This window comes from Nicotiana tomentosiformis, chromosome 5 (assembly GCF_000390325.3).
Source record: "Nicotiana tomentosiformis chromosome 5, ASM39032v3, whole genome shotgun sequence".
In the NCBI taxonomy this organism is placed as follows: Eukaryota; Viridiplantae; Streptophyta; class Magnoliopsida; order Solanales; family Solanaceae; genus Nicotiana; species Nicotiana tomentosiformis.
The window spans coordinates 114,994,891-115,008,904 of record NC_090816.1 but is presented as its reverse complement, the minus strand read 5'-3'; the positions used below and the strand labels follow the sequence as shown (position 1 = coordinate 115,008,904).

General features: G+C 33.7%; 1 protein-coding gene across 2 annotated transcripts; it reads right to left on the bottom strand.

Annotated features, from left to right (window-relative positions):
- Positions 1-4,756: 4,756 nt before the first annotated feature.
- LOC104088358 (uncharacterized) lies at positions 4,757-6,829 on the bottom strand. 2 transcript variants are annotated; one of them, XM_009593020.4, is made up of 2 exons: positions 6,686-6,829; positions 4,757-6,153 (listed from the first exon to the last, which is right to left on the bottom strand). In XM_009593020.4, exon 2 carries the CDS (start codon positions 6,032-6,034, stop codon positions 4,991-4,993), a length of 1,044 nt encoding a protein of 347 aa, XP_009591315.1. In that variant the 5' UTR covers positions 6,035-6,153; positions 6,686-6,829; the 3' UTR covers positions 4,757-4,990. The 2 variants fall into 2 exon arrangements, with proteins under 2 accessions (XP_009591315.1, XP_070031332.1); XM_070175231.1 differs by having other exon boundaries at positions 6,620-6,716.
- Positions 6,830-14,014: the final 7,185 nt, after the last annotated feature.

The window sequence follows — 14,014 nt, the reverse complement described above, 5'->3', positions numbered from 1 at the left end:
AAACTTTGATTCCTTGACTTTTTAGTCTGGCAATAATTCATTGACCTTTTTTTATTATCAAATTTCCATGTACCCAGATAAACATGAAGAGAAAACAAGAGGCCTAGAAGTGAAAACAGAGAAAATCTGCATGTTCAGATAACAAATCCAAGGTTTGAATAGTTGATATATCTAAGCAAAAGTTCAGAACATCCATAAGCAATAACTTCTTGATCAAAAAGTTATCCCTTGTGGAACAAACAATACTTGAAAAGCAAAAGTGGATATCATTAGAGCCTCTTCTATCTCTCTAATGGATTAAAATGTTGATCTAAGGCGAATTTAGCAGGCTTAATCGAGAATTCTAAGTCCAGTGTGTAATGCTGGTGATTTGTTAGACATCAAGGCGTAAAGTAGCAGCTACCAACTAGAATTCAGCAAACATGAAGCACAATCAGAACCCATAACAAATTTTCCTAGGACCACACAAACACAATAAGAAAAATGTGATGAACATTACATGCGGTCAAATACCTTACTGACAAAATTGAGAGACAATACCTTCAAAGACTCCCCACTGGTTTCAACATAAGCAGCAACAGCTTCATCACTGACATTGATAAAGATTAAGAGTAAGCTTATGCCACTTTCAATTTTACTATTTATGAGTATAAGGAATTCAGAACATACTATAGAAAAGGATAGCTCTTTTTCACTTTTTGAAGAATGCATACTTATAATATCCTAGATGAAGCTTGAAACCACTATTCTAAGACTTCAAACAGAACACTTACTTTGTCGTTTTTTCAAGAATGCTACTGAGAGGATCCTATATGTGGCTTGAAACCACTATTTGACTATTATAAGCCTTCAAGCATGGAAGACAACTCAGGAATCATATGAGAGTAAATACATACAAAGCCCAAAAAGTTGAAAAAACAGACACAACTGCAAAATCATTTCCCTGCCCATTCCTATTCTTCGTCTGATATTTCCTTTTCTCCGGTTTTTTAAAAAATTAACAGATGAAGCTAAGGAGTAGGTGAAATGGCGTGTGCCAACTACAAAGAGCTAAGATCTCATGTAGACATACTCAAATACATGTCCATGCAAAGATGGAAAGGGTACATACATGCTCGATAAAGGTAGAAATTTCATCAAAGGAGCTAAGTGTGAACCATGTCAAATCCAGCTCATATAATCTGACAGAATGAGACGCTCCTTATATATACAAATTACAATGTGCCGTATGCACCCACTCCTATAAGCATAAAGACTATTATATCTCCGCAAATTGGATATGCTAATTTTACTTACAAAATAAAAGTAAAATACAAAAAAAAAATGTATGCACTATCTACCTAGATGATTCTGGGCAGCCAACCACTCCCCCAAAAGGAATATGAGAAGGAAATTTGAAACATCTTTTCAATATTCAAAGTGAAGAATCATTTATGCGAAGAAACAACCTTCCTTTGTAGCAACGTATGGTGATATTCTTTGACAAATTTTCTCTTAAGGCATAAGCAACAAAGCAATAGAAAATGATGATAAATATTGCAAGTAAAAGATTATGGTTAAGGGCGCTACATATGCTACATTTAGAAAGCATTATGTATTGAATGATATATTTTGAAAACCTGAAAGCATTGTGACAGCGTTTTAGCTTGTCAACTGTTCTACAACCAGTGGCAAGATGTCCGATTGCAGAGTCTGTCAATATACGCAAGTTGCTCAGGTCAATAGCGCGTAATCCAGGACAGCTTTGTGCAATCTCTTTCAGAGAACAGTCAGTCAATCAATGAAAAAGAGAAGGTAATCGTGCAAACTTGTTTAAAAGCCATAAAGCCAGATCTCTACATTTCAGCCACAAATCATTAGTTGGTGAAAGACCCACAATTAAAAATGCAAACACAACATAATACAAGCAGTATACAAGCAGCTAAAGCACTGATCACCCAGCAATCAGCATGCGTATAACCCCAACAATGGCCATGTCAGAATGAGCTCAAACAAAAACCTTTTAACACGCAATATTAGAATTGAAAGATAACAAATTTAAGGTCTCATCATCAAGGTGTTGAATAAGTTGCAGCTCCAGTCACATACCATATCCAAATCATTGCAAAAGCAGCTAAAGCATTGATTACCATCTTTATAACTTGATTGATCCTTGCAAGGGTACATCAACCTGTCTTAACCAATACATAGGAACACCAGATAGACTAGTGGAAGGCAACAATACAATGAAATTACAAAGACTACAAAATGTATGCATCGTCTGATGATATAAGATATGGCACTTCTATGACCTTGGGCACCATCTTCTGACAAAATCTCACTTTGCAAACAGAAATCCCATCACTAATCTGAACTGCCTAAAGTCAAGATGATTACCTCACCGGAAGAAATTATTAAGGAACAAAGATCAAAGATGAAGAGACCGTTGCAGTACATATCACCCAATCAGAAGAGAATTTGCGGTAGACTCTTATTTATGTATTTTGCTGTCAACTTAAGCAGATACACAGCAGATTCTTTCGGAAGATTATCAGTTGAATACTTGCCAGGAAGCAACAAATCTAGGTTATTGGATAGAAAGTAAAGAAAGTGCTGAACCCTAAGCAAGAGTTAATTTACCAGGTATGGAATTTCAGTCCAAATACACCATCTAATTGGCCAAAAGTTCCAATGAACAATTGAAAGAACTTCTGGTATATTGCCTTTGTGTTGCAACCGTTTGATGGCTGCTAAAATGGCAAACAAGGTGTTATTTGGCATGATCCGAAAACCAAGTTTATCTAAGAGATAAGGATTTTGTTATTCCAATAAAGGTAAAAGATAATGACTATCTTCATGTTTTTTACATTTCTTATTTCTCTCCGCCTATATAAATTTGAATACGGCAACTTGCTAACAGAGAAGATTGCAATTCTGCATCAACATAAAATACAACAAAGCAACAATTACCTGGACCTTCTTGCTAGTGTGACAATGCAGGAAGCGATCACTAACTGTAAATTGCATGTTCTCTCTATCAATGTTTTTCACTTGTTTCTACATTAAATTTTGATTCAGTAACAGCTATTCACATGAAATTTTTTACCTTTTAACTACTATTTCTATAACTTGCAGTCCTACAGAAAATTCTGTGGCATTTTGGACTTCCATCACTCTTGGAATGCGTCTCTATCAATGTAAAGCTATAAGTGCAACTTGATCAACCTCATCTGATATGAGAATATTGCCCAATACGTATAGCCATATATCTATAAAGAGATCCAAGGATCTGATGAATCTCAAATTTTTGATAAGGTGATTCATCTTACTACTTTTGCGTCAGTTCCATAATCCAAAGTAGCAATTCATGTCATGTGATATGTATGATCATGTCTATCCTACATCAAAGAGGATATCGGATCCATGAGGAACGCTTACCCTAAACAATATGTTGTCTCAGAAAACCACAGTTCACACATTCGTCTAACATTTTCACATGATAAGCTGCATGGTAACTATAGGTCTATAACACAAGTATAACAGTTCCAAAAGTCAGAACCTACAATTATCAAAGGAAGCATATAGCCCAGGAAATTAGGATGGTCAAACACTTGTGCATGTATACCCTAAGAAATAAGGATGACTAAGCTAGTAACCGGAGAAACCATTAGACCCCCTATATCTGGAGAACATGATAAGCTGGACTTCTGCTATCAACGTCCCTGAATAAGGTTACCAATTAGCTTTTACATACGACGAAAATGTCACAATAATGTGTAGTATGACCTCTTTCATTTCAAAACTGACATATTATTTCTTTAGTCAGTAAAGTTTGAAAGAGAGTGAAGAACATAACAAAAGTATGAGCATTCCAGAAGTGAAAGAACTGTGGACAGATGTTGTCCACCTTGTACAGAACAGCACTTTAAGTTTAAGGCAAGCTAGCCAAAAATGTTCCAGCAAGAGGCACCTTGTATGATGACTTGATACAAAATTCATCCATGTGTCCAGTCAACACTATCTCCCTTTTTCTCCTCTTAGTGGGACAAAATCAATATATGATAGCAACTCAAAGCTGCGTACTGCCTGAGAAACCAAATCAGAGACTTCCTAAAATGATACTATATAAACAAATAAACCTTTGTACAGAAAAACAGTCATAACGGTATAAGATCCAACTATAACAAAACATGTCAAGGTTACTAAGCAATAATAACATCTGAATTGTTTGTTTACCGCCAAATCATAAATTTCCCCTAACGCATAAAGAATCGCCAGAATAAAAAGGAAATAATGGTGGTTTAATTTACCATTATATGATTTGGCATCAGGTCGGTAAAGAGTTACAATGAGTACATTTCATGCTGCTCGGCCAATGACTTCCCTAAGTACAAAAGTTTATGATATGATCTGTGATTGAGGATCAAGATGGTTCTCCGAGTGGAATCTTGAGGACAATAATGCCTTCATGCAGAAATATCCATTCAAAGTTTCAATCATCAGTTTATCATTCACATTTATATTGATGAATGTTATGGCTTTACCCATTATTTTTCTAGTTTCTTTTCTTCTTCAGGATAAGCTATCTTTTTTCTAGTATTTATGTCTCCTTTTTTTTTGGGTGGGGAGGGGGAGGGGGAGGGGGAGGGGGAGAATTGGAATGAAGATGCAGGACTTTTTCAGTACAAGACCACACCAAAAATGGGAGTTGGAGTGACGATGCAGGATTTTCTCAATATACGAACACACGAAATAACTAACTTTCACAAAGCCAACATGCAAGTAATACCCACTTAATCTTTATTCATACAAGAAAAACCATTAGGATGGACCATTACTAACATAATACAACAGAAACCCAGACAAATGCTTCAGTCTGTCTACCAAAATTTTGTCGCAGAGTGATAACATATTGATAAGAGAGTACCATAAAGGTCTAGACCTTTGAGAAACCTATCTTGCTAAACCATTTGAAACTTCATAAAAAAACTGCTCAACTCGCAATAGCTTTCTAGCCAGTAATCATTGTTCCAGCCCCTTCATCAGTGAGAATCTCAAGGAGTAAGGAATGTTGCAGCCTTCCATCAATAATACTTGCAGTCGTCACCCCTTGAGCCAAAGACCTGACGCAACAACTCACCTTAGGGATCATCCCACCAGCAACCTTGCCATCATCAGTCATCTTCTTCACTCCTTTTATGTCAATCTGCTTCACCAAACTCCCTGGATCATTACGGTCCTCCAGAATTCCCGCCACATCTGTCAGCAAGATTAGCTTTTCAGCTCCAAGAGCTGCTGCTAACTCACCTGCTGCCGTGTCTGCATTGATATTGTAGGATTGACCCGTCTTGTCAGCTGCAACAGAGGCGATCACTGGGATATGGTAATTGTCAATGAGCGGCCGCAGTACACTAGGGTCCACACTAGCAATGTCCCCAACAAAACCTAGTTGATCAGCGTTGGGGGAGGGACGTGCAGTTAGCAGGTGGCCATCTATTCCTGATAACCCCACTGCAGTTGCCCCAGCCTTGTTAATCAAGGAAACCAAATGTTTGTTGACTTTACCCACCAAGACCATCGAGACAATCTCCATGGTCGAGGCATCAGTAACACGAAGGCCATTCAAAAAGTTGGGTTTGATTCCCATTTTACCAAGCCATTGGTTGATTTCAGGACCGCCACCATGAACAAAGACAATGCGCATACCGACACAGGAAAGAAGGACAAGATCAGCAATAACAGAGGCCTGAAGAGCCTCAGATTTCATGGCAGCCCCTCCATATTTCACTACAATGGTCTTTCCCCGAAATTTCTGAATAAACGGTAATGCTTCCGAAAGGATTTTCACTCGGGTGGCTGCAGGGAAAGGTTGGATTTCAGGTGCAACAATCGACTCCAAGGAAGTCTTAAGACATGAGGCCTGTAAAGGGTTGCTAATAGTTATTCTATTGGATTTGATGAGTGGAACAGATTTTTGAAAAATGAGACTGTTGGGATCTGGAAAATTGGAGGCTTTTGAGATTGGGGAAGAAAGTGGGAGGGTTTTAGCATACATCCTCTAATTCCTTATACTTCCTCTCCCTTTCTTCTATTGTATGTAATTTGCTGGGGAATGTGACACTATAAGTTCCTAATACTATTTGTTTAATTAATGGGGTCAAAGCATCAAGAGATCTGCAATCAAAACAAGCCATTTATTAGCATTTGAACCTCAAAAGAGTGCGTGTGTGTGTGTGTGTGTGTGTGTGTGTGTGTGTGAGAGAGAGAGAGAGAGAGAGAGATTAAATAAAAAGTATCCTCGAAAGATCAGCACAATTGAGAAAACCCAAAACATAATTGGAAAGGAATAAATCAGATTAGATAAATAAGCTAATCAAAACAAGCCATTGGTTAGCATTTGAACCTCAAAGTATCTCATACAAAAAAATCAGCACAATTGAGGAAAAAAAAACCCAAAAACATAATTGGACAGAAATCATTCAAATTAGATAAATAAGCTAATCAATTTAAATAATAACTTGCCAACGAACATCCAATAGATTCATCAATAAAAGCAACATGTATTTAGTTAAAATTTTGACATTAAAACTCTAATTGGCATTTCATCAAACAGGTAATAGAAGTAGAATAAGAGACATACATGGCGATTCAGAAAATACCCAAAATCAAAGGGCAGAGAGAAAAGAAAAGAAAAGGGTCAACATACCTGGAGACTCTGTGTGTGTGTGTTCGGGGGGGCGCTACCAACAGAAGCTTTAGGCAGAACTAAATCTCCGCGTCATAGATTATATGGCAATAAATAATGTATCTTTTCTTTTGGGTCTGAATAAATAATACGTATATTATCAACAGTGTAGTAGGTGGACACGTGAAATATTCCACTAAATGTAAAACTTTGAAGCCCAACAATTGCATGGCAATTCTAATAAACACAAGAAAAGAAAAGAAAAAAGAGAAATGGAATTAATGTGATTGAAAAGACAAAAATGAACAAAATAGTTGTTAAGCAACACTTCTATGTTAGCTGGTCAAGCACCTCCTTTACCTAATTGAGGTTGAAGGTTCGAGCCTCTACACATTGTTTATTAATTAATAATTTGCTAACAACATAACATAAAATACTACTCAATATTTAAGTTTAAAGGTTGATTTAAATTGAGTTTTTTACATTGTCAGTTACTTATTAAATAATATTTAAATAAAGATCATTACTTTTACTTTATTTCAAAAAGAGCACATTCATTTACAATTATAATATTTTTTTCAAAATCATGTACGTTTAGTAGTCTTCATATTTTTAAACATAGTCCACAATTTAAGGAATTAATTTTAAACCGTATTAATTTATCCATATTTCTCTCCCATCATTAATCTATACTTACCATTTTTTTATGAAAGTTCCAGCTCTTAGAATCCCTTTTTTCATTATTATATCAAACACAGTCTCAGTAAATTCATATTTTTATTCCATGTTCGAAGGTATATATATACATATGTGATATATTCTTTACAATGTAATTTTAAATATATACATATGTAATGAATATATTATGTATATTTTCCTATACCGAACTCGTTTTATGTCTATGCAAAGTATTATTTTGTATACATAACGTATAAACAAATATACATATTCAATATATGTATTATGTATATATTAATGTATAATTATATATACTTGATGAAATCAATATATAGTTTAAGTATGTTTGACATTTGAAATATATACTCCATATATGTGATATATTATAAATTTATATTTGATGTACATTATGTACAAACAATAACATAACATATAAGTGTACAAATATACTATTAGAATATTAGGATATTGAAACAAACACATTTACTATGGAAACAACTTTAAATTTACTAATCCATAAAATACTTATTATATTTCATTAATCTAATTATATTTTTATTACTATATATGAAAATAACAACTAGAAAATTAAAATGAGTGCTACTTTCCTTTGGAGGATTCATACATATATGCTTTTTGGTTGTGACATTAATGTAGAAGAGAGATGTCTGTTGAAGGTAATTAAATGGGTTGTACAATCTGATCAAACGTTTTGGTAGAGATGGGTATTAATAAGACTAATTTTGGGTAATTAACAGGATTGATTTCCGGTCCTTTGTTTGATTAGAATCTGTTCAACACATGTGGAAACTTAATTTTTGGTCTAACATTATATATTTCGGTCAGGACTGTAATTAATTAGGTGCTAGTTTGTTAATTATTAATTCCTGTTAGGATTCTGAAATTTTTTCTTGAATTTATGTTTTTTTCCCATTTAAATTTGTGTGCCGAGTCGGACCGAACTGCAATGTTATACTTAGAACAAGGTGAGACGTGGGTTACAGACATGAGACGTTATTGTACCTCCTAAGTCCTAAGAATAAAGTGAATCAATAAACATTCTTTTAATACTATTCCTATAGTTTTGTACTTTTCTCTTCAAAGAACTAGATGATTATAAATTTTGGGTATGGTGGAAAATTTTCATTATGAGTTTATTTGATCACTTATCAAATGGTAACCTGTTTTATAATTTAATACGCATGAAATGCACGCATGAGTTATTTTATGAGTTATATTCATTTATTTTCTTATGTAGCTTATCCCAAATATTATGCGAAAGATTAATTATTTATGGAGCGACAGGCTTACCCTTTCCATCTTGTTTCTTTCAGAGATTATTGTTGAGAGTGAGCCCGTTGGTAAGCATCCTGATATTTGTGAAACCAAAGTATTATTACTTCTTTCAATCTATTATCGGAACTATATATATATATTCTAATGTCAAAGTTTTTGAACTATGAGATATTTGAGATGTCTTACTTTTCATGAATTCATAAGTTAGTATCGTTGTTAAACTTTTGAGATTTAACATTTGAGAAATTGCTGTACAATAATTAGCATATAAGATATAGATTCAGTGGATGATACTAAAGAAAGTTTATGAGAGACATGAAATTGTTAAAAGTAAACACTTGAGAACTATTTTCGTATAGTTATAAAATAAAAGCAACTTAGTAAAACATGAATAAGACATGTTGTTATGAAATAAAAGCAATTTAGTAAAACATGAACAAGAAATGGAGATAGAGAGAAGAAAGAGATTTTCTTCTTCAATTGTGTGTATTTTCCTATCTATTACAAGGCCTTTATATAGGTATGAAAAGTAAAGAAAAATATGCCATTGAATATGTCATTAAGCATAGAAATATGTCATTGAATATGTCATTAAGCATTTGAGAAGATCATAGAGGAAGAGTAGACATCCACCATAATTTGATTTTTCTTATAACACTCCCCCTTGGATGTCCATAGATAATGTGCCTCGTTAAAACCTTATTAGAAAAAAAATCCTAGTGAAGGAAAAAGAGTACACATGTTTAGAAATACGCCTTTTGGTTGCCTCGTTAAAAACCTTGCAAAGAAAACCCAGTGGGACAAAACCTTGTAAGGGAAAAGAGTACAACGCGTATTAACTCCCCCTGATGAGAGCATAAATTCACATCCTTGAGCCTTCGCATCCCAATCGTGTACACTAGTTTCTTGAAGGTTGACGTCGGTAGAGATTTGGTGAACAAATCAGTCATACTATCACTTGAACTGATCTGTTGCATATTAATATCACCATTCTTTTGAAGATCATGTGTGAAAAATAACTTTGGTGAAATGTGCTTTGTTCTATCCCCTTTTATGAATCCTCCATTCAACTGGGCTATGCATGCTGCATTGTCTTCATACAAAATTGTGGGTAGTTTGTCACACTTCAAACCACATTTGTTTCGAATAAGGTGTATTATAGACCTCAATCATACACATTCTCAACTTGCTTCATGAATAGCAATTATCTCAGCATGATTAGATGAAGTAGCCACGATTGATTGCTTAGTCGATCGCCAAGATATGGCAGTGCCTCCATATGTAAATACATAGCCTGTTTGAGATCGAACCTTTTGTGGGTCATATAAATACCCAGCATTGGCATAACCAACAAGATCAGGACTGCAATCATTGCCATAAAATAATACCATATCGGTAGTCCCTTTTAGATACCGCAATATGTGTTTGATTCCATTCCAATGTCTCCTTGTAGGAGCAGAGCTATATCTAGTTAAGACATTAACTGAAAAAGTTATGTCAGACCTTGTCATGTTAGAAAGATACATTAGTGCACCAATTGCACTAAGATATGGTACGTCGGGACCAAGAAGCTCTTCATTATTTTTATGAGGTCGGAATGGATATGCTTTATCCATATATAATCGCTTTAAAATTATTTTAGTGTATGCTGATTGATGGACAAAAATTCCATCTTTCATATACTTAATTTGTAGACCAAGATAAAATTTTGTCTTTCCAAGATCTTTCATTTCAAATTCTTTCTTTAAATAGTCTACTACTTTAGGAAGCTCCCTAGGAGTTCCAATGATATTTAAATCATCAACATACACGGTGATTATAATAAATTTAGATCCAGATCTTTTTATAAAGACACAAGGACAAATTGAATCATTCTTGTACCCTTCTTTCAACAGGTACTCACTCAGGCGATTATACCACATGCGCCCTGATTGTTTCAATCCGTATAAGGATTTTTGAAACTTTATTTAATAAATTTCTTGGAAACCTTAATATGTTTCAGAACAATTTAAATCCTTCAATGATTTTTATTATACGCATATCACGTTTTTCTTGTATTGCCAGATTAAAACCTGAAATGGCGACATCCACCACAGGAGAACATATCTCTATATAATCAATGCCAGGATATTTACAAATCTTCTTGTGACACAAGTCGTCTTTATGTCTATCGACTTGACCTTTTTTTCCGCACAACAACACATTTATACCTCCATTGGCTTTATACTTTCAGGTGTTGGAACTATCCGTCCAACTTCATATTTTTCATGTGAAATTAATTTTCATTGCGTATTTTTCATTTGGCCAATCATTTATCTGTCCAAATTTCACGACAGATTTGAGCTCAAGATCCTCGTCAATATTAATAATATTGAGCGCTACATTATATTAACAATATCGTCGACGATCATTTTATATCGGTTCTACTATTACCCAATAAAGACATAACTTATTGAGATCTCTTTATCTTATAATTTTCAGGTACCTGAGCCTCTCCCATGAGGTCTTATGAAGTGTTATGTCGTGGTGGTCTTCTAGAGCACTTGCCTCCTTATTATGACCATCTTGAACATTTGCTCCTCTCCTTCTTCAAGGAGTTTTATCTTTGGAACCGATTAGTCTATTATGCTTTATGCATGCCATGGACTCTATTCATTATGAACTTTATTTTATTTGGAGCATTAGCAGCTGAATATGATATTTAGCTTTGGGTCAGCAAATATGCCTGGCAATATTTTACAAATGAATTACCACTTGAACTTCAAGTTCACATTTTCTCGTACGAGGATCTCGATGTACTCATAATAATTCATTATATGCATTACTTTTTCAGCTGCCCATTTTCTCCCCCTATTGTTGGGATCACCAACACATATCCCTAGCCTTATTTGGGGATTCATCTTTGTGCATTGTGGTGGAACAATTAAATCATATAGCACATTCATATTTCTAGATGGAAATTATTTGGTTCCTGACCCTGAACCGATTGTGATAGGGAGAACTTATCATAACTTGGCTAGATGCGTACAAGTGCTGTTGTATATTAAATAATACATCACATACCAAATTTTATTTCGACAATTTTGTTCTTATAACCAATGGTTTAGATATAATTGGAGGCATACAATTTCTCCTAAACCAACTTGAATTTAAACCAGTATTATCAAGATAAATCATCATAATTTATATTCTGGAACTGTGCTCTAATAATTTGAGCAATCAATCTTGCAAAAGCCAAACTACAAGTTGATAACAAATGCACATGTGACCATAAAATAGATGCATCTATTAAAATCATATAATAGTAAACGGTCCACATGGAAGGTGACTGGCCCCATATATTTATCACCTTTTATTCGTTCCAGAAATCAAGGGATTCAATCCCAACCTTAACTGGTATATCATGAGAATAAGCAGCACAAGAGAATTCTTGAAGAATCTTATATTTCTTCAATATATGCCAATGTAATTCTCAATTAATTTTTTCGCATCATAATTGAACCGAGATGGTCAACCGGTCATGCCAACTAATATTTATTTCAGTAAACCTCTAGTTTACTTGTGGCTTGTGATTGCATCATCATGCTTATACTTGTGTAGTACAAATAAAAAAAAGTCAGGTAACCTTTCATATTTACCCGGTATGATTATAGTAATATAAAGATATTCAATCTTCTTTTCATTTATAGTCTCAATATGCCAACCACTTTGGCTAATATATTTATAAATCAAATTATTTCTTTTGAGACTTACTACAATATTAATGTCATGAACAATTTCATTCATCAAGGTAGTAACAAATTAGTTCTTTCAGAGCTCTTAACTGCTTTTGTACTACAAGATCTTTTGTCACAGCATCCATATAATGAATGTCTACTTCACAAAGAGAATCGTATCATAATAATTGCCATGTTCAAAATAATCACAAGCAAAATAATTTCTTGCTTTAATTTTGCTTTTAATAACCTTCATAAGGCATGACAAAATATTTTTGGCATATCACATGCATGCGACCAATGATATATTCATGTAACTACACAATAATATTCATTATTTTTCTTTGTCTCAAACCTCTGTTAGAGGTGAGTTGTAGTATTTATCCAACTATGCACAAGTATATTATTATGCATAATCTTTATCATATATATATTTTCACATTCACTTTCAGGAATGAGTATGCAATCTCAATTTTTATCACAAGTCACATTCTCTTCAAAGAATTTCTCCCTTTTTATAATTACCATAGTGATAACTATTATTATTTTGGCCTTTCGCACGCCCACATTCATTGGTCAACCACTTGTCTTTATTTAGACTTATCATGCACTGCTATCACATTCACTTCAAGAATGGAGTAAATCAAGTGGGACAAGCTTCATGTCTTTTCATGAAAATTACATTTTTTTTAGTTATTATTATTAATATGGTGCATTAGGACTCAAACCCAATGTTTTACTCATATAAAGGCATGCTAGGCCATAATGCGTTGGAACTTGAATCCAACGTCTTTTCATCAACATAGTGCGTTGGGACTTGAACCCATCATCTTACCCTCAATCTTTGGCATAATAGGCCAAAATTCACTAGGAATCGTACTCGAGCCTTTAAAATATTATTATTTTATAATTATAGGCATAAGTAAATTAACTTTCAAGAAGACATACATAATTATTTCAAGAAGACATACATAACTATTTCAATCTTGAAACAGTTCCTCTGCAACAAAAATGCTAGTTAGGATATATGTTAATATTGCTTTCAATGAAATACATCATGTTATGGTAAAGATATTATTACTAAATTACCTTAATAATTATCTATCATAGTATGTAAAATGTTAGAACATATATATACATTGAAATATTATCTTTGTCCTATAAGAGATGTAGCAAATAAAGACATACCTTTCCAGTTCTTTATTTTATTGGATACATTTGAAAAAAACATTATATGAAAGTATGAATGGGTTTAGATGGATGTAAAACTTATCTTTGTATTATCATACAAGATATCTTTTATTGTACTTGGTCTCATTGTCTGCTTATAATTTATATTGTCTTGACGTAGAAGATCATGAAATGAGCAATTCGTGCTGATAACGTGTTATAAAATAAAAGCAACTTAGTAAAACATGAACAAGATACGTTGTTATGAAATAAAAGTAATTTAGTAAAACATGAACAAGAAATGGAGATAGAGAGAAGAAAGAGATTTTCTTCTTCAATTGTGTGTATTTTCCTATCTATTACAAGGCCTTTATATAGGCATGAAAAGTGAAAAAAAATATGTCATTGAATATGTCATTAAGCATAGAAATATGTCATTGAATATGTCATTAAGCATTTGAGAAGATAATGGAGGAAGAGTAGACATCCA